Genomic DNA, 20,620 nt, shown 5'->3' on the forward strand with positions numbered 1-20,620 from the left:
TATTTAAGCTTTTTATATAAGCATTATCTAAAACCTTTAACATAATCGGCATTACCGTGAGTTTGAATTCGATTGAAGATGTTTACCATAACAATAATATGTGTTCAAATCAATTCAATTGCGATATTTTGAGTTTGAATCCGATTAAAAATGTCCACTTCAACAATATTGATATTATTGAATTTATAGATTATTTTAACTCTTTTTAAAATGATAATTAAAAAAAATTTAAAGAAGCTTTTTTCCTTATCTCTATGTCATTCACTGTATGTGTGGTACATTTTGTCTATTCTTTCGTCTTTATCTTTTCTTTTAACTGATACCTTCTGCTGCCTTTTTTATTTTTTGTATTTGGGGTACCATCATGACTTAACATTCCAATGTGAGGTTATTGCTTATTCAAAGGGGAGTTTTCGTACTACTATTTGTAATTCAAGCGTTTGACATTTTATATATTGTGCAGTCCAAATATATATAATTGAATAGAATCAGACTGTTCTTTAAAAAAATATGAAGGTTAAACCAGTCTGACCCAATCCCAAACTGCTATCTAATTCTAAACTAAGTTTTAAGAGACGATATACCGGCTTTGTTAACTGAATTGGCCTACAATGCGTGTTTGAGTTGTACTTTTCTTCTGCTGCATTTGTCGCTCACAAGTTTCAAACTTTCTTTTTAGGATATTGTTGCTGGTCATGCTTTTTTTTTAATCAATAAATTGCTGGTCATGCTTTGGTATAATAAGATAAGATGCATCGCATTCTAAAGGCTAAAATATGGTATTGGTCCCTGCAAAATGGGCCAGTTTTGGTTTTAGTCCCTGCAATTTTTTTTTATAGTTTTTGGTCCCTGCAAAAATAGGCCGGTTTTGGTTTTAGTCCCTGCAAATATTTTTTATAGTTTTTGGTCCCTGCAAAAATAGGTCAGCTTTGGTTTTAGTCCCTGCAATTTTTTTTTATAGTTTTTGGTCCCTGCAAAAAATTTTGTTTTTGGAAATAGTCCCTGACCCCAATTATGTGATGATTTGTCACTTTTGTGTATATGTAGCATGTGTTTACTTAATAAAAAGAATATTATTTTTTTATAATTTATATAACAATAATTATTATTTAATTAAAAAATAATAATAAAACAGATACAATAATTATTTTTTTATTTATAAAAGTGACAAATTATCAGATAACTGGGGTCAGGGACTATTTCCAAAAACTAAATTTTTTGCAGGGACCAAAAACTATAAAATAAATTTGCAGGGACTAAAACCAAAACTGACCTATTTTTTCAGGGACCAAAAACTAAAAAAAAAAATTTGCACGGACCAAAACCAAAACTGACCTATTTTACAGGGACCAATACCATATTTTAGCCCATTCTAAATATCCAATAGAGCCCATGAAGATCTACTCTTTATCATGCTACAATAATACAACGATTATATTTAGTCAAAACAAATAATACAATTATAGTATACTCCTATATTTTTTTTTTTACAACAGACATGTTCATTAAAATTGTATAATAACAATAATGTTAATTACAATGAGATTTTCTGTAGAAAACAATATCGTTTTAATTTACACACATCAAATGATGCATTCCCACGTCATTTATTTTGAGAGAATTATCAAGTGATATAATAACACAAGATTAAATATATGGCAGGCCTAAGGTGTTTTTTTTTTTTTTTATCTATATAAATAAGCTTCTAAAATGACTTAACCTTGATAATTTTAAAACAAGTATGGCATGACTTAAACCTAACAAAGGCCATGTCCTGACAAATTTTCATCCATACGTAAAATGTTAGTTAGACAGCCATAGCATAAATCGAAGGATCGTCCCTACTCAAATATTTGTTCACATGTCTCCACCAAACAATGCAGTTAAAAAATGGCAAGAAAATCCATTATATTACTGGGAAACAATACAAGGGAAATGGATAAAGTTTGTAGAAACTATTTCCCACTGTTGGGCGTTTCTCTATTAAAAATACAACAGTACCCACATCAAGGGCTGATGAGTTGATCAATGTGAAAATTCAAGTGTTACCTGCCACCCATCGACTGTCGAAGGAGAGAGAAGCAATCTATAGGGGGGAGTGTTACCTGCCACCCATTGACTATCAAAGACGAGAGAAGCAATCGATACAGGGAGGGGTATCTGGTTCTAGATTTAGTTTCATCCTCAAAAAAGTTGAAGGGGTTTAAGGTGGTTTTACTGGGGGATGTGAACAAAACTTTCCATCCGGAATATATACACAAACACATCATAAAGACAATCATGTAGAGTTTAGTTCCCACCAAGACTAGTTATTACAGTAAAAATAATAGATACAAATTGAGATGAGAAGCTAAACAATACATAACATATTTACATATACTTCCCAGAACCTTCTGTTGGGGAAAACCGTAGAACTCCATGCGAGTGATTTAGCTTGGACAAGCATAGAATAAAAATGCTTAAAATCATTCACCAGAACTCGGCATCGTGCATGAAATTTAGTTCCCACCTGCATCCACTGAAAAACCTCATACTCACGATTCCCACCAACATGAAGGTGACAAAGTAAAACAGGATGAGAGTAACTAAGAAAAATATTGATGCTGAACTCAAATTGGTCTAGATCACATGATTGTCAAAGTAAACATTTAAATTCAATGGAAACCCTATTCCTCAATTACGTAAACTTTTCAGAAACGAAGGAGCAATCAGAAAGAACCTTGACTACATGAAAATCAATGACAACTACAACATAATTTAAAACAGTTCACAAGATTATCAATTTACAGAATGAGGAAACAGTCGAAAATATCCAGCACCATGATATTCCAATGCAATCATTTCCCAAGAATGGCAATAAAATCGTGATAACCAACTTGGATCCTTACTCCAATGCATTACTACTATTTTAAAATGTATATATATAGATTTCACGATTTCATTGTGTCACTTGTGAGATTCATGTTTAACTGGATCTAGAGAGCACGGTGAGAATTAAGCTATTTAACAGGTCATATTCAACGGCGCTAATACCACAGGAAGCTATTAACAGCATCTTTTCGAACATCACTAAGTGCTCTCGACAATGTAACCATAGAGTGGAAGAAATACAATGCATCACTTTGGCAGGATTCACAAGACTTTAGTCCAGAGGAAGGTGCAACACTAAATACATGAAATAAACATAATTTCTTCTTCAACATTCAACTACGGCTATAAACATGAGTTTGATGAAGGGTTACGAATTGCTCACCACTATTTTCTAATGAAACTTTTTTTTAGGACATGAGTTTATTGAACTGATTTTTGATGCCACAAATGCACTAATGTGAGTTGCAGCTTTATATTGCATTAAGATGTTATTGCATTAAGATGTTCCCTGACATGTCCTAATCCATATTTCTCAGAATAATAATGTTATGCTAACAAACTAAGGCAATTTGCATTACTTCATAAGTTGATTCTGGCACTCAATATATATGAAAACAAGTAGCTAAATTTCGGATAGTCCCAATTTTATACAAAATTCAAGATAAATAAATAGTACTTTACCTTGGATTTCACTAGAGCGAGACGCTAAATCAGATAGAGCTGATGCTCTCTGGGATAAAGGTGTTAGTGGAGGTGATGCAGCTTCTTCAACCTTTTCTGGAATTTGGTGAGTATGCAAATACTTATTAGCAACATTTATTACCACAGCTCTCTGACTACTTGAGGGTATGGAAAAACTCCGAGAGACGGTGATGGGTGGAGTTGGAAGTGGAGATGCTGAACTTGATACAACCGGAGGAAATTTATTAGTTGTAGGATGCTCTGGATTCCTTAATCCTAAAGGAGCAGAGTGACCTACTCGAGAAGATTTTGTTGCCTTGCTGGTTTGATTAGCAGGGGGTCTAGGAAGCTCATGTAGTTCACTTATCCTAGGTGAAGAAACAAGGGGAGGAGAAGCACCAGGAGATGCTTTTGGAGAGGAAGGTTGGGGTATCGGCAACCGTGAAAAACCCCCAGAGACAGGTTTTACAGACAATGGCTTATTAGTCAATGGACCTGAAAATGCATGCCTTTTTATTTTCTTAGGATCAGAAGCATTAAAAATATCAACGTGTGGAAGTGAGTGTCCCTCTGTCGACGGACGTGGTAACTGGGCTGATGAAGTGTCACTGTTGCTTTCTTTGAGAATAGAGACTCTAGGGATGGCTGGTTCTGACAGTTTACCATCAGCAAAATCTTTCCCGTTCTTTTTTTCATCCAAAGGAGATGAATGCCACAAATCATGTGAAGATGCACTTGCACTTAAGCGTGGTGCAGTTTTTGTTTCTTTGATGTTGACAGGTAAAGGAAGTACATAAGCATTAGGCTTTGCTGCAGATGATGACAACAGTTGTCTTACTTTCTCGGCTGGGTCAAATTTCTTTTCTGCAAATATTGGAGCTGAATAGCTGCTGACTCTTGGTGGATCTCTATTTGATACTTTAAAATCTACATGGCTCTTGTCTAAACTTGTCTACCAAAAGGCAAATTAATAAAAGTATTAGAGGATGACCCAAGTCAAATTAGAGATACTTTTTCAGTTGATGACCAGCTAGACCAAGCCAATTATGAGAATTACATAGTCATTATTATAATGCTAGACCAATATCCATAAATTAGGTGTCAAATAATCTCAGTACTTTGTCAAAAAAAAAAAAAAATTCAGTACTTATCCTAAATATAGAGATTTTGTTTTGAAATATTGTAGTCCTAAGGGAGTTGAGGAGCTTATTTACCTGGATTTTACTTTACAATTAATTTAAGATTTAAATGGGAGTTTCAAATTGGATAATCAAAACTTTAAAGAATACCTCTGCAGTTTCTGTGGTTGAAGCTCGAATGTTTGAACGGTCTGATTCTTCCACCTGCTAATACATAAGCAATGATCATAACAAGTTGAATCATTAACTCGGTTTTTGAAGAAAGAAAAAGTGATAGTAAGCTTTTGTGTTGGAGTAAGATAGCATCTATAGTTGTAAACAGGTCTAAAATAACCACAGTGAAATGCTTCTGTGAAATTCCTTTTTAAAAGGTAAGCAATAAGCATTAAACAAATTCAATATGCACCTGGGCATTAAAAACCATACAATTATGAGTAATATTGAGTTTCTACCTCTGCTGAGTTTGGCGATGTGGGGACATCCTTGTTTGATCTGTAGTTAAAACTCAACTCGCCGCCTTCGGTGGCCTCGTACTCATACTCATTCCCATCATATTCAAAACTGCCTTCACCATCATCATCTTCAAGGCCACTGAATTGGTAATCAATATGTTGCAACTCGGCAACCATCCTAACATGTGGCTCAACAGCCTCCAGTGATTTAAGTCCCTTCCGGAAGAAATTCAACTATATTTGACGTAAAACAAGATGAAAAGAAGTACATCAAGACTAGACCGAAAAAAGGATCTCAAAGATTTGAATGAGAAAGTTCAAAAGTTTAACAAAACCTGAGCAGCATGGTGGCGAGCGGCTTGTGTTAGGAGACTACGTGACTGGCCTTGTTTCAGGGATTTTAACCGAAAAGCACAGAGTGTTGCTTCCTCTTCATATTCATCGTGAGCAGCTTTCAAATGCTGTGAAGTTATATTTTCACCCTTACCACTTTTTGACTTCCCTTTTTCTTTCTGTTGGGCAATCATATATTCATAAACTTCTCTGAAAGCAATACAGAAAATTCAGGAAATATTCACATGAGGATAAGGCACAGAAAACTAATAGCAGCTTTATAAGTATAGACCTTTTTTCATCACATTGACGCTTCATGTCCTGCATGATGAATAGAAAGAAAGTAAGATGTAGGAAAAAGTTGACTCTTTAAAACACAATTATGAAGCAGCAAACTCAATCTGTTTTATTCCAAATCAAAGAGGACATAGTTTTTCGTGTCTCAAACTTGAGCTTTGTAAGGACAACTTTATTATGTTTGAAAGCCAAGCATAAAATTCGAGAATATCAAAATAGTTCAATATTTAGATCAATCTTCCTGGGTATGCTCTACTCAATATCTCGTAAGAGTCTAAGTGCCACTGTTACTTGCCACTGTATTCTTTCATCATTCTTTAAGTTCTGCATTTTTGCCCCTACACCTTGCTCAGTTCCGCTTCAATCTCCACTATTATAGTAAATATCTACCCTCAAATCCCTTCTACACAAACTTAATGCCTAATAAACCACCCAGTGATCAACTACAAATGTATGAAAAGCTTAATAAATCCTCCACACATTACTAACTAATGGACGCATGTATTATATGACGAATAATGCCAGCAACACTCATTTTAACACACTTTCCAACACTCACTCTCTTATTAGATGAAATATATGATACAAGTAGGTCCCGCTATGTTATGTGGGATCCATTTTCAATGAGGTGGAACCCACATGTATTTCACCCAATAAGAGAGTGAGTGTTAAAAATAGTGTGTTAAGATGAGTGTAGCTAGCATTGCTCATTATATGACACTTACTTGGAACCATAAGGCTACAATCAATATTCCACAACTTACTCAAATAAAGGGGGAGGGGATATAAGTCTTGCAAGATTCATTCAGGATTATATTCATTAAACAACAGCAAAGAAAATTATACAGTTTTACAAGAAACCAAAACATCTATTTTTAATTGTTGGAAATTCCGCATTGATTGTGGTCTGCCCTTAGCCGCCTAATTGCGGTAATCGCTGCCTTCATTGCAGCCTTCAACACCTTCATCGTGTTGGCTTTGAGGGGAGGGATTTAGTCCCACAATGCTTAGAGATATGTCCTGTGTAGTGTTTATAAAGCTTGGGCAGCCCTCACCTTACAAGCCGGTTTTGTAAGGATGAGCAAGGCCCGATATAAAATCTAAATTAATGTTATACGCAGATGTAAGTATCTACCCATTAAACCAGATACAGAGACAACGCATAACCAACCGGACAGGGACAGATCCAGAACTATATTGAACGGGGGCCAAAAAAAATTTATCATAAATTTTATATAAAAATAAATTACAATAGTTATATGTTTTGTAAGAAAATAAAAATAAATAGTTTAATAATATATTATTTTATATATATTAGATTATTATATGGTACATAATATATACATATATATAACCCCTGGTTGCCCTCCCCTAAATCCATCCCTGCAACCAGAATATGTCACCAACAATATACATACTGATAATGTAAAAGGATCATATTCTAGTACCATTTTCCCCTGAGCCAATATAAATTTCATGAATTACAATGAGACCCTGTACATTATCTTTTGTTAACTGTATATATGTTGTTCTTTAATGATAGAACACCACATTTTCTAGTAACAGTCATTTAGTAATAGCTACTAATAGCTTCTTCAAAAAAAAAAGTAATAGCTACTAATAAGTAAAATAAAGTTGAAATACTGAAATAAATTAAATGAGGGAAAGGTGGAGTACAAAAAGAGCATACATATATGCATTAACCATTGGGTGTGCTTTAAATAAACAAATCTGATAAATAGAGAAGTACATAAGCATACCTCAACGGTTCTTAGTTCATTAAGAAGAGACTCCGATGGTCTGGTTATGGTCAGTGCTACATGAGAACGCTGTGGAACAGAAGGGATAGAGTCATCATAAAAGTTTTTGTAAATGAATTGCGCTTCAAGAAGAAAATCAAAAGGTTGCACCCAACAAAAGCTTACGTAGCCATCAACAAGTTTCTGAAGGTCAAGCTGCACATTTCCAAGCATCCCCAAAACTTTACCTGCATACAGTTCATAACAACTGTAGCAACAACTAAACATGATTTAAATCAACTAGCATAAAAGCTAGGTAATTTAGATATGGAAGTGACGAAAAAATTTACCCACTCACCACTCTCTTCATCATCATTTAAGGCAGTTTTCTCCAATAGACAAGTACCCATTTCTTGCAGTGACTCCGAAAATTCTGGAATATGTATCACAACAAAGATACCTTAAGAGACTTTAATTTCTCAAGGCAATGACTGATCAGGAAGGAAAAAAAAACGCATGAAAAATACTTTTTTTTTTAATGGCAAATGTTAGTATGTTAATTGTCATGTTAGTTCTTTTTCTCCTTGCAGGACTTGAACCCTTGACCGCCAACACCTTAACCCTTAGCTCAAACCAGTTGAGCTAACCCCCCCCCCCCCCCCCCCCCCCCCCCCCCACATGAAAAATACTGTTAACTACATTACATAAAGATCCAGTTCAGATAAACTATTAAACAACAACAAGTATTTTAAACAACAGCTTCCCATATAAGTTGAGATTAGATTATGCATTTCAATATTACAGAAGCTCTCATTTAAAGTGAGGAGGGAGGAGGCAGGGGCACGACTTAAGAGGTCACGGATCTTGAAAGAGAGAGGAGTGATATCACAGGCTACAGAGAAGTTGCAAGGCTTAGAGGAGTGCTCAAAATTGGGAAAATAGACATAATGGGAAAGCTAAAGTTTCTCCCAACCAAGTCCCAAAATCCAGCCCAAAACACCTCTTCGTCAAGACACTCAAACTCAGTAATCCACAATCTCACAAGCTTGATCAGCATTTTCATCATGGGTTGTTTTCCAAATATGTAATGGACAGAAATGCTGAACTTTGCCCGTAATGCAGAAGACCATGCTGATCATAGACTACGGAAATTGGAAATGTAAATATATATCTTATATTGTTGGAGACATTATATATAGTGTTAAATGCAACAGTGTTAAATCTCTTGAGGGATAGTCTTTCTTTCCCTCCATTGTGGTCTTACACAGCTCGAGGGATCAGAGTCTCTGCACTAAAGCGCAGAGGATACCCGGTTCATACCAACAAAAGAACAAAAAAATCAATTGCTGACACATTCCAAACAACCGTTTAGTAAGAAACAAAAAATTGTTGCTACCATACGGACATCTGTTTGGAGCACCCACTGAACATGAAAACAACCAAACTCCAATATGTGACTTGCATATTTGGAAACATACATGAGGAAAAAATGAAGATCCAATTCCTAAGTATTAACTAGAAGGGGGAAAAAATGAGTCGTTAAGGCCTAGCTCAACTGACAATGCCTAGATATTGTTAGGTTGGACACCTTCACCCAGGTTTGAACTCGGAACCTCGCAATTGTATGTATGAGTTTTAGGTGGTGTCTGCAACTTCGTCTACATACCCAACAAAATGTTGCTATCAACAGAAAATCGAAGATTAGATCTTACCATACGCGCTGTTTTCAGTAGCAGCAGCTGCAGCAAGCAAGCTATCATAACAATCTCTCATCTCTTGCATATACTGCAAAATGAAAAACAGAACTCATAATGCCACTAAAATTAATAAAAACCTGATCAAAACAAATTAATACTACACATCTTTCACAAATTTCAACATAGTACCCCTCAAATTACAACTAATAGATCACTAATTCAAGATTAAAACAATAATTAACAAATTAATTAATAAATAAAATATATTTATGCAACTAAGCATGATTTTAGGGATTCTAGATCAAAACACAAATTATAACTAAACAGTAACGAAAATCAATAATCAAAATTAAAACATTAATTAATTAAGCAAAATTGAAAGTTCAATCACAAATAGTAACATCGTAACGGAGAGAGAAACGGAAGAACCTTAGCAGCGAGAGCGAGTTCATCGAACTTAACGGAAGGAAGAAACTCTTTCTTCTCTTTTCCAACGGTTTTGTGAAGTGCAATTCTCTTCAATTTGTTAAGCGAGGACTTCATTTTGGAAAACCTAGCTATGAAACGACACTGAGATGGAACAAAACGGCAAGGAAAGTGAAATTCTTCAGAGTGTTGATTATGGTCAAAGAAAGGGAAGTGAGGTAGATCAGAAAAGAGAAAGAGAAAGAGAAATGTAAATGGGAACCAAAAAGAATCACTCTAATGTTATGCTTCTAAGCACAGTGTAGAACTCGCACGCTTAACTACACGTGTGAACACTTTGAGAGAGAGAGAAAGATGATGCTGATAATCTAGAGTTCGATCAAAAACACTACGAATAATTGCTCGAGAATTAAACTGAGATTCTCATCATTTTCTTTCTCTTTGAAACTCATTAATAATTTGATTGGTTTTCTTAATTTAGTTGGTAGGTTTGAATCTTAGATTTCTTATTTATTCACTTAAGTAGTAAATTTCTAACTATTAGACTATGTTTATTAAATAAAAAAGTAAGATAGTATTAATTTTTTTAAAAATAATTTAATGACTAAAAATTCATCTCCTTCCTTCAAAAAAGAAAAAGAAATTCATCATTTAAGATAAATAAATAAAGTATATGAAATTTGAACTTTACTTCCTACGTATGTTATACAACGTCTCGATAAATTAAGTTATGATCTCATGGATTTGTCTATTGTGTTCTAATGCAGTCAAAAAATTATAGTGTTTTAATATTCTACTATTATGTTATATTCTGGTCAACATGAAAAAAATTAATGTACCATATTATATACTATTATTTATTTTTTTTATGATATAAATATGGTAGTATCCTGGTCAAACAAATAATGCTAGTATCACATTAAATGCCGTTATCATTTTCTCTTCTTTCTTGCTTTTATTTTATTGTTTGGTCAAAATCCTTTGGTTTTTTATTTGCAAAAATATTTTTTCATTCAACGGTATTTTTTTTTCTAATTTTGTTTTTTTTAATAACTTTTTTTGAAGGTTTTTTTTTAAATAACAGTATATTACTATTTTTATCATAATAATTAAACTTTGAAAAAAATCAACTGATATGTATTTAAAAACATTAAAGTTTTTTCCTGATAAGGTAAAAACGTTAAAGTTATATTTAAAAATTTTGTTTGACCAAAAATATCACGTATTTATTTTCTTGATAGCCAATAGATAAAAAATTTTGGAGGTACCAACAAATAAATAGGTTATGTTTGTTTTTGCAGTGCACCAACACAAACATATGTTTGTCTCGAAGCTACTATTTTGAGCTTCTTAAAAATCACGATAATTGAACGTTGAAACGCTATATTTGTGCTCCTACCACCAAACCAAACCGTCACATAATGGATAATGTTTCGATAGCTATTAAAGCAAATCTCGTATTTACCTTGCAAATTGCTCTGAAAGCAATATTATCAAAGGGAAAGATGTACAAGTAACCATTTCTAATAGATAAAAACCAAATACTAGCTACGTACAATAAATTAGGGTAAATCAGTGGTTTTATTAAGGATCCAAATTAATGTGTCCTAAATGTATATTACAAAATAAGTCAATTTGACACTCATCATGGATCCACTTCAATTGCCACACTTCATTTGCATCTTGGAGACAACAATCCAAGTTCTTGAATACCTCTAAGATACCTCAGGATTCTTTTTGCAATAATCATTTAAGATCTCTTAGGATCACTCGTGAATCTACTCACAAATCCATCACCAAGTGTGATATCTCGTCTGCTATTGCAAATGTATCCCACAACCAGATTAAACAAAGTAGTATCCCACAACCAGATTAATCAAAGTAGCATCCACAAGTTTTTCTTATTGCACTTATCCATGTGAAATCTATTGAGCACTAATAAGTTCCACTTTTATTTAATATTACGTATATATTTAGGGCACTATAATAACTTGTTTTGACAGAAATTTTGACAGAAATGTCATCAAATTCCCCAAATTTATTGGAAATAATTAAATAGTTAGGTTTAAAGTATTAGCATAATTAGTAAGATGCTTGAATGAAAAGAATAAAGATTTAAAGTATAGAACCATTGGCTGGGCGAGCCGGAAGTGAGCAAGAAGCAAATCTAGTCATAGAGTTCAAGGTAGAACACGTGGCAAGAAAATTTGATCGACAAACCAGCAGAAAACTGGTAGTGAATCAAGTTAGAGTGTTGAGGCATTCTGCAAAGAGCAACTTGCAAAGCAAGCAACATTTTGCTTAGCAAATTTAAGGCCATTTAGTGACCTCAGTGATGATTTGGAGGTTACCCTCCTTTGAAGAAACGTTCCTTCGCTACGTGAGCTGTATTTCACTTGGTGGATTTCCACTTTTCAGGAATTTATAAATAGAGCTTCAAATCATAATTTTGTGTATCCTATCATATTCAAAATGGAGAACACGTAGAGGGAGAGAGATAAGAGCGAGTGTGATCATCTTAAAGTCTCAGGTTTGATTCTTTCAAATGTCAATTTCGGTGGTTTAGTTTGTAACAGTCTGTTTTTCACTATAATTATTTTATCTATTTATTATATGTGTTTATATGCGCTTGTGTGTGATTATTTATCTCTGTGTGTATTTTATTCGGGATTAGTGGATTTTTGGCCTAGAAGGGTATTTTAGTCATTTTTAGACTCAAGAGTGTTTTGGTCATTTGACGAACGAATGTCAATTAGTCATTTTATTAAGAATATTATTTTGGTGTTTTAAGTGAGAATATTTATTTTTACTAAGTTACTAGTGAGTTGAGGTAATTATGGTAATTATTCGGTGTTTTGACCGTTTAAGTGAGTAGTAACTTTTGGGAATTAGTTCGTAAGAATGTTAGCCCATTAAGACAATTAGAAACTTGTCCTAATTAAGTGGTGACTATATAAGCATAACTCTTGTGAGAATTAGGTTAAGCCTTCATTATTTCATTTCACCAAAAACATAAGAGGTAGAGAGAGAGAGAGAGAGAAAATTGATCAAGAGGAAAGAAGAGGAAGCTAGAGAGAGCTTGGGGTTTGAAGAGTTAGGAGCTAAAGTGAAGCCAGAGTTAGGATTCTTGAAGACTAGAGGTAAGGGGGATGGTTTCCTTTTCATAATTAAGCTATAATCTCTTATTTTCAATTATGGGTTTAAGTGCTTTTATGTTAATTGTAACTTTTGGTAATTTTTGATGATGAATTGAGTGCTCCTAATTCATGTGAATTTGTGGGTATGATAAACTTCATGAAATTGTTGTGTTAGGTGCTTAAACTACATAGTTGTTGTTGTTGTTGTTGTTGTTAAGTGATTTTGATGATTTTTTGCTTATTTGAGTGTAAATCATGAATTGGTGAGTGATTGTTGTTGAAACATGTTTGAATTCACTTCATAAATGTTTATACATGATTGTATGTTGATGGGGTTTGAATTGGTGTGATTGTTTGTGAAGTTTGAACGAAAATTGAGAAAAATGAGGGTTTTCGTGAAAAATGAACATAATGATGATTTTGATGAGAATTGATGTTATGATTCCATGTTTGTTGTTGTTTTGATTCCCTTTTGATGTATATAAACTAGTAAACAAGTTTTGGGAACGAATTTGGTCAAAGGGGATCAAAAATGAAATTTTGGGGTGAAAATTGGAGGGTTCGCGAGAGAAAACCCAAGAACAAGGCTGCCTGTTATGGTGCAGTTCATCTGGCGAGCTCATGGCGGGGCCATGGCAAGTTGCCCAGTTCATCACCCATGTTTTTGGTCGTTTCAGGCACTCGGGGTCGATCCGGACCGTTCTAAACTGATTTTTTTGATGTATTCAACTATTGTAAAGCTTTCTAAACCGTTGGAAACATCAAATGAATTAGATTGTACTTGGCTTTGTGAATCAAATCAAACTTTTTGAAAAATGCTCAAGAACGCATAATTTTCCGAAACTCGTTTTTCTCAAAGGAAAATGGTAGGGTTAGGGTTGCTTACTGTAACTATGATTTGTGAAATGGTTTTGGATGGTTTCCTTGAACTTTAACTTGGTTTTCCTTTAAAATTGAAATTGTTTTGAAAAATGATAAAGTGAGACGAACTTATGTGAATTTTGGAATCAATTAGAATTAGCCTATGATGCTTATATGCATATGCTACTGTGATCATATGTGAGTAATGTATATGCCTTGTTGAGGTGAAAATGTAGAAAGTGGTGAAAATAGACGAACTTTGTTGAAGTGGCTTCATGACAGGATAACTTGTAGTTAGTTTTATGTTCATGATGATATGATATAATAAGAATGGATCAATGAAGATTGGGTGTTTAATATGATGAATGTCAAGATGTGGATAATTGTCCGTCTTTGATGCAAAATGTGATTTTTGAACTTTGTTGATTCTTGATTGTTATTGATGATGATGACTTATGTTGTTGAATTATTACATGCAAAATGACGACGTTATTGATGATGAATGCATGTATGAAAAATGAAGATGAAAAATGATGACGATTTTGTTGTTGAACATGTGCATTGTTGAGTCATATGTTCATGCATCATAAGTGTCAAGAAGGATATATATTTATATCCAATGAAGACGACTAAGATATTTATATCCAACGAAGACGACTCAAATACTTTGTATTCAAAATGACGACGACTATGATACATTTTTGCTCCCCTGTCTACTCGCTCAACCCAATTTGACTCGACCATTGTCCTTTTTTTGCTTACGGGTCAGTCGATTTCGGACGAATCAAACTCATTTGTCCACTCCTATTTTTTGTTATAGCCCAATCAATGCTTATGTAATTATTGTTAGATTACAACAAAATTTTTTAATAGGATATTTTTTTTTTTAAAAAAAATCTTCAGTTTTAACGGGCAAGCTCTCTTAAAAATTAACACGTTTAACATTTTTTGTTATTAACAAATCAGGTTACCGATCCGTCAAGTGGAGGGAAGGAAGTTTCAACCCACCTACCTAAGTTGGTTTTCCCCACACCGCTACACCATAGACGAGTTGATGGCGACCTGGGCCAAAATAAAGTGGATTAACTTATTTTGTCACCCCTACTTGTGGAGAGTCAAAAGAGTGTCCGGAAGAACAATCACCTAAATGGTTTAGATCACCAAAAAACTTTGACAATATTTATCCTTCTAATACCTTAAAACATTGAGTATATGAGTCACGTCTCTTACCAATCTTTCATTTAACATATCTTTCTCCTTAAAACAATTTTTTCTTTATTTGAAGGCACAATCATATCAACATATCTTTGTGGACTAAAATCGTAATTAACTACAAGAATAATTATCTTGTTTCTTCAAAAAAATTATTGCTATTGAGTCTTTTTTTTTTGTTGAAGTAATCTTGCTATTGAGTCTTATTAGCCCCTAAACAATTAAAAAGATAAACATATAAACAAAATACTAAATCGAGGATTGTTTTTATAAGCAACATAATTAATTAAGGAAGTTGGAGTGTAGTAAAAGGCAGTCATAATTCACAACTATACATCACGAATTGATTTTTGCAATACAATCAAAATTCCATTAAATCTTCTACATGTATATAAACATCACATGTTGTGTTTTTCTTTTGTTAATCTTTTGCTCTTATGTAGTTTTTGCAACTATTTTGTTGAAAGAACCTTCAGCATGAGACTGAGTGCTAGAGTTGTAGCAAGCAAAGTTAAGAAGATTCCTTCTCCCACCTCTCGCCTTTCCTTTTTGCATAGCATTCCTAAATCCTCCTCGTCCTCTTCTCTCTTTCTTATCAGGTTCCTGTTAAAAAGGAATAAAAACAAAGTTTAACCAATTAGGTAGAATAAAACACAAATATTTCGGCGTGTGTATGTCTGTTTGTCTATCTATCTATCTCATAAACAAAAACTCCTTGTTTGAGTTATCTCGGAAACACAAATCTTTATTCATATATTCACTTTTTTTAAGAGGATATATACACCTAGATCTTAATTAAAAATTGAGCTCAAGGCCAAATAGTCTTCTTCCACTTTTTGATCATGAATAAACAATTTTTTTTTCTATAAAAAACAACAAATTGACTACGAAGTCTAAGCTATCAAATAGGTCATATAAATGAAATTGAATGGTTTTTTTTAAGATGTTAAGTCTTGAATTGAGGACCAAAAGGTTCATGAGTAAACCCTGCAATCAAATGACCTACGAAAAATTGGCGAAATTTGAATTTTTGTGTGTAGATACTTTAGAAGAAGATAAATCAATTGAAATGCATGACACATGTGTAGGTCCCATATAAATTTAACCAGATTCATTTAAATTTCAATCAAATTTTTTGAGCAAAATTTTCAATCAATTAGATAGTTTGTATTGAAAAAAGTGTTCTAGAGTTGTTGTTAACCTAACCAACCCTAAAAACAAAAGGGAGACAAACAAGGTACAGAGCCCGTGACCATATATACCTTGTTGGAATGACTACTTTTCTCATCTCCTGGTTTTGTTGAATCTTCATCACCTAGAAAATGAACCAACGTTAGAATCCACTGACAATCTTATATAAATCAACATCTAAAGTTTTGGAATCATAACCTAAACAAACTAACATAATTAATCATATGAAATTAAACGGTTGAGGAAAATATATATATTTAAAAAAAAAAACACATGACAAGAGTCATATTACTCACTACAATTCTTCATACTTTCTCCAGATTCAGTATAATCATTAGAATCTCCCATAGAACTTCTATCCGCAGAATCATAATCAGTACAATATTCTCTAAAACTTGGTGATCCAGGTCCAATGAAATCATCCCTATCATTATTAATATTATTATTCTCCCCCTCTCCATAATTTGTACTAACATTTTTTAGACCATTGCTAACATTATCCTGCTCTAATTTTCCTTGTCTCTCAAGAAACTCAACCCTCTCCTCTTGATCTTTTCTATCCACCACGATTTTTTTCTCTTTCAAGACATTCTCGTTGAACTCCTCGTTCTTCTTTGTCACTTCTTGATCATCACCATCATCATCATCATTATATTTCTTGTTGTTGTTGTCTACAATGGGCCGTGGAACAACGGCATGTTGATGTCGTAATCGACCGTTGTAACGACGTCCGACCTTGGATGCATAATTTGCGTCCATGGTTGAGATGCCACAACCCATGATGTATATAAGGACTAGGAATTACGAAAAGATCAAATTAGGAGGGTAGAGAGAATTGAAGAATTGGGTTAACAATGATAGGGATTGTGAATGCGACATATTAACATTAACGATATATATTAAAAAAGAAAAAACAGAATAACAAAGATATTGTTAATTAATGAGAATGATGGTTAGGGTGTTGTGTTTGCAATGCAATGTGTGAGCTTGCATGTTTGTTTTGCTGTGTAATTATCTGTTAATTATCTGAGTGTATCTCATGCATATGGTTTATTGGCCTCATCTTCAACCTCATCCTCAACGTTGTTCTTAGGGTGGGTATAACAAAACGAAAAAAAAAAGACAAAATAGGAAAACGAACAAATGTGAACAAACAAACAACCATTTATGTTTTTTTTTCCTTGTTTAAAGAGAAACAGAAGAAAACCACTAGTTTGATATGCCGCTAACAGTTTACCTAAAAAAAAACTAATTTGTTATAGAATTTAATCAATATACATTATCGACAGGGGCGGACATGAGGCATCGTGTGGCTACAACCACACCAATTTTAAAAAAATATAGATACTAGTATAAATTTCTTCTTTAGCAACCGAAACTTCGTTCGCTATATCATAAAAATCGGCCACTAAATTGAGTAGCGACAAAAAATAGTGATCGAAAAAATAACGAAGTTACAAAGTTTATGTGGATATTTTAAAAAAAAATTATTTTATTAGGTAAAAAAAATACTCCATCCGTTTCAAAATGAGTGTCACTTTAGCCAATTGCACACAGACTAAGGAATGAAATAAAGTAGTCAAATGTCATAGCAATTTTACCCAATTATCCTAATCAACTATTGGTTTGTTTTTCATTAAAGAAAAAATAATACTTTGGAAGTAGTGTAACATAATATTAATTGAAATGTACAATTGAAAAGAAAAAATTATTATTGCATTGGAAACTGAAAGCGACATTCATTTTGAAACAAATTTTTTTGGCTAAAACGACACTCATTTTGAAACGGAGAGAGTATTTTTTTTGGTGGTGTCTGAGATTCAAACCCCAGACCTTGCATATATTATGCATTGTTCTTACCAACTGAGCTAAGCTCACGCGGACAGTAAAAAAAGAATATAATAATAAATATAATAGTTTAAAACAATGGTAAATTTTTTTAAAAAAATGACTATACTAAAGTTTAGTATCCTTGCAATTCAAATAAGAATGAAGATAAAACTCAAAAAAAGTTGAAAATTATAGAAAACTTGATTTTATTGTATGTTTTTGAAAAAAAAAAATATACATTAATAATAGTTTGTATTGAGATCCTCTAAAAAAATTGTATATTTGACCAAAATAATAAATAATTGTATTAAGATTTATACTCAGTGTTTGTACCCAAAAAAAAAGATTTATACTTGGTGATATTTTCGTAATTAATCTTTTACAATGGGAGGTCAAATGTGTGATTTATTTTTATTTTTATAGTGTGATGGCAAATAAATATAGGGTTTTTTTTTAATAAAAATAAATATAGGGCTATCTAATGTGAATAGTGAACCCGGTCCATCCTATTTTTAATAAATTTTAATAAAATATTTTTTATTTATTTTTATTTAAAAAAACATAAGGTAGCCTAAAATGTATCATGGCCTTTCGAATATTTTGATGTTATATTGATGTGAATAATTAAGTTATTCATAGTCCTCGTGAGCTTAACTCAGTTAGTAGGGATAATGCATAATATATGCAAAGTTCTGGAGTTCCCGACTACCAAAAAAAAAAATTTAAGTTAATCATATGAATTTTTATTTTAGTTTGAAATTCGAGTAGTAGAAGTGCCTAAAAACTAAAACCTTGTACATTGGCGCTTATTGCTCTTTGATATTTGGATTTGATCTGAAATCCATGTGTTAAGTGAAGGGATTTCATTTCCTTTTCCATCACCAACATATCAATATGGTCACGTCATTTGTGAGATGTCATATCATGAGTGCTTAATATTCTGATTAATTACCTAAGTCAAACATATTAGGATTTTGATCTTGAATAATCCTTACCTGCCTATCTTGGTCTCAAGAATTATGAGTGATATTAGTTGTCCAAATAATTGGGAGGATTATAAGGGATTTGTCTCCTGGAAGAGCAATATAAAAAGTGTGCTGTGGATGGGTGATGTTCAAACACAACCTTACACTTCAGAGTCTCATACAAAAAAAATACAAAAATACCCTAACATTCCCATATTCATCATCATCATCATCATCATCCTTTGTTTTGTGTCATTTCTCTCGGTGTCTGTACTCGGGCTACCTAAGCCCCGACAGTTCCATCTTATACAATTCATTCTTTAAGGTAGGACACACCAATCCTACAATTGTATAAGTTGGAATTGTCGGGTATAGGTAGCCGGAGGATAAAGACCTATAATCCAAACTTAATAATACTATTTGAGTCCTTGAGTAATTCTAAAAAAATAGAAGAATTGAGACATGTCTTGAGTTTTGAGTACTGCTTTTGCTTTTGTGTTGATAGAGAGGGAAGAAGGGATGATGTAGTTTTATTATGGAAGAAATCTCAATTGCAATATCATTGATTACCTCCAAAATCATATTGACCTTGAAATTAGTAATAATCAAAGAGGAAATTTGAGATTAACTGGTTTTTATTGTTTCCTTTAAGGTAGGAGAAGAGACTATAAGGTTAGCTTTCCAAACAACTTTTTTTCTGTGTGATGCACTTATTTTTCAGCTGTCCAAATGGTGTGCAGTTTTGGCAGCACGTTGGACTTTGGACTCAATTTGCACAAGCTCTGAATACAAATAAGGAGATCAGGGTAACTATGTTTAATATTTTGCAGGTTTTGAGTCAAAGACAGCAAGCAATCTTCTTCTGTAGTACTATATGGGTCCATTTGTAAGCAAAGAAATGATCTCATTTAGCGAAACTCATGTTGTGTTTTCTAGATCGATCCGGGACAAGCAAGGTAGTTTTGTTTTGGCTGAAACTAAAAGGATCTCACACATTCTCAATGTTGATGAAGGAGAAGCTTTAGGATTACTTTATACACTGAGATAAGTTAAAGAGTTGCATATCAATTATGCGGCATTTGAGCTGGACTTCAAAAGAGTCTTTGATAGCTTTAACAACAATAAAAGAGATGAATCCGACTTTGGTGCTATCATCAGATATTGTAGAAGTACATTCTCTTCTTTTTCAAAACTTGCATGTTAAGTTTATTAGAAAACAAGCTAATGATGTTCCTCATATATAGTTTACCTAGAGCGGCCACATCTTTAGCTAGTTTTAATTTATTTATCGAAATCTCTACATGTATCGAAAATATTGTTGCTAATGAAATGAGATAATTCCTTTTTGTCAAAAACAATTTATATTTTTATTCTTCATTTTTTTTATTGAAAATGGTAAAGTTGAATATAAATATTTGTAAGACATAGTTCAATTGATAATGTTGATATTGTTAAAATAACTTCCTTTGAGTTCGAACCTGGAATCTAGCATTTGTGTGCGTTAGTTTTGGTGTTCAGACACTTTGTCTAAGTAAAACAAGTGCAGTAGTGACATAGGCAGTGTCATATTTTGCAACGAGACGCACAAGCGAGTAACATCTTTATGTTTTTATTTGAATCCCAATAAGCAGCTTTGAACTTTGATGTATGTTTTTGTTGGAACACTAGTTAATTCTAGTGAAGAAAATTGGAAATAAAAAAACACTATGAAAGAACTAGTGTGTGGGTGTGACTTAAAAATGTCCCACATTGGAGGGTCACTCCAACTAGTAAGTGTTTATATATGAGC

The 20,620-nt window shown here is 33.1% G+C and overlaps 2 protein-coding genes across 10 annotated transcripts; both read right to left on the minus strand.

The window, feature by feature from the left end:
• Positions 1-1,883: 1,883 nt before the first annotated feature.
• Positions 1,884-9,891, minus strand: LOC146909138 (uncharacterized protein At2g33490-like). Of its 9 annotated transcripts, none has more exons than XM_085730253.1 (11): positions 9,639-9,891; positions 9,225-9,297; positions 7,871-7,945; positions 7,699-7,760; positions 7,534-7,602; positions 5,769-5,797; positions 5,479-5,686; positions 5,144-5,377; positions 4,842-4,895; positions 3,553-4,504; positions 1,884-2,509 (listed from the first exon to the last, which is right to left on the minus strand). In XM_085730253.1, the coding sequence occupies exons 1-11, from the start codon at positions 9,750-9,752 to the stop codon at positions 2,499-2,501; spliced, it is 1,881 nt and encodes a 626-aa protein (XP_085586379.1). In that variant the 5' UTR covers positions 9,753-9,891; the 3' UTR covers positions 1,884-2,498. The 9 variants fall into 9 exon arrangements, with proteins under 9 accessions (XP_085586379.1, XP_085586376.1, XP_085586378.1 ...); XM_085730250.1 differs by having other exon boundaries at positions 1,884-2,518; XM_085730252.1 differs by having other exon boundaries at positions 4,842-4,898.
• A 5,301-nt stretch (positions 9,892-15,192) lies between these two features.
• On the minus strand, positions 15,193-16,958 carry LOC146909139 (uncharacterized). The gene is made up of 3 exons (XM_085726936.1): positions 16,333-16,958; positions 16,108-16,160; positions 15,193-15,448 (listed from the first exon to the last, which is right to left on the minus strand). The coding sequence occupies exons 1-3, from the start codon at positions 16,814-16,816 to the stop codon at positions 15,281-15,283; spliced, it is 705 nt and encodes a 234-aa protein (XP_085583062.1). The 5' UTR covers positions 16,817-16,958; the 3' UTR covers positions 15,193-15,280.
• Between the last annotated feature and the right edge of the window lie 3,662 nt (positions 16,959-20,620).

This window comes from Medicago sativa, chromosome 7, assembly GCF_051527215.1.
Source record: "Medicago sativa cultivar Bolivia chromosome 7, Bolivia_mono, whole genome shotgun sequence".
In the NCBI taxonomy this organism is placed as follows: Eukaryota; Viridiplantae; Streptophyta; class Magnoliopsida; order Fabales; family Fabaceae; genus Medicago; species Medicago sativa.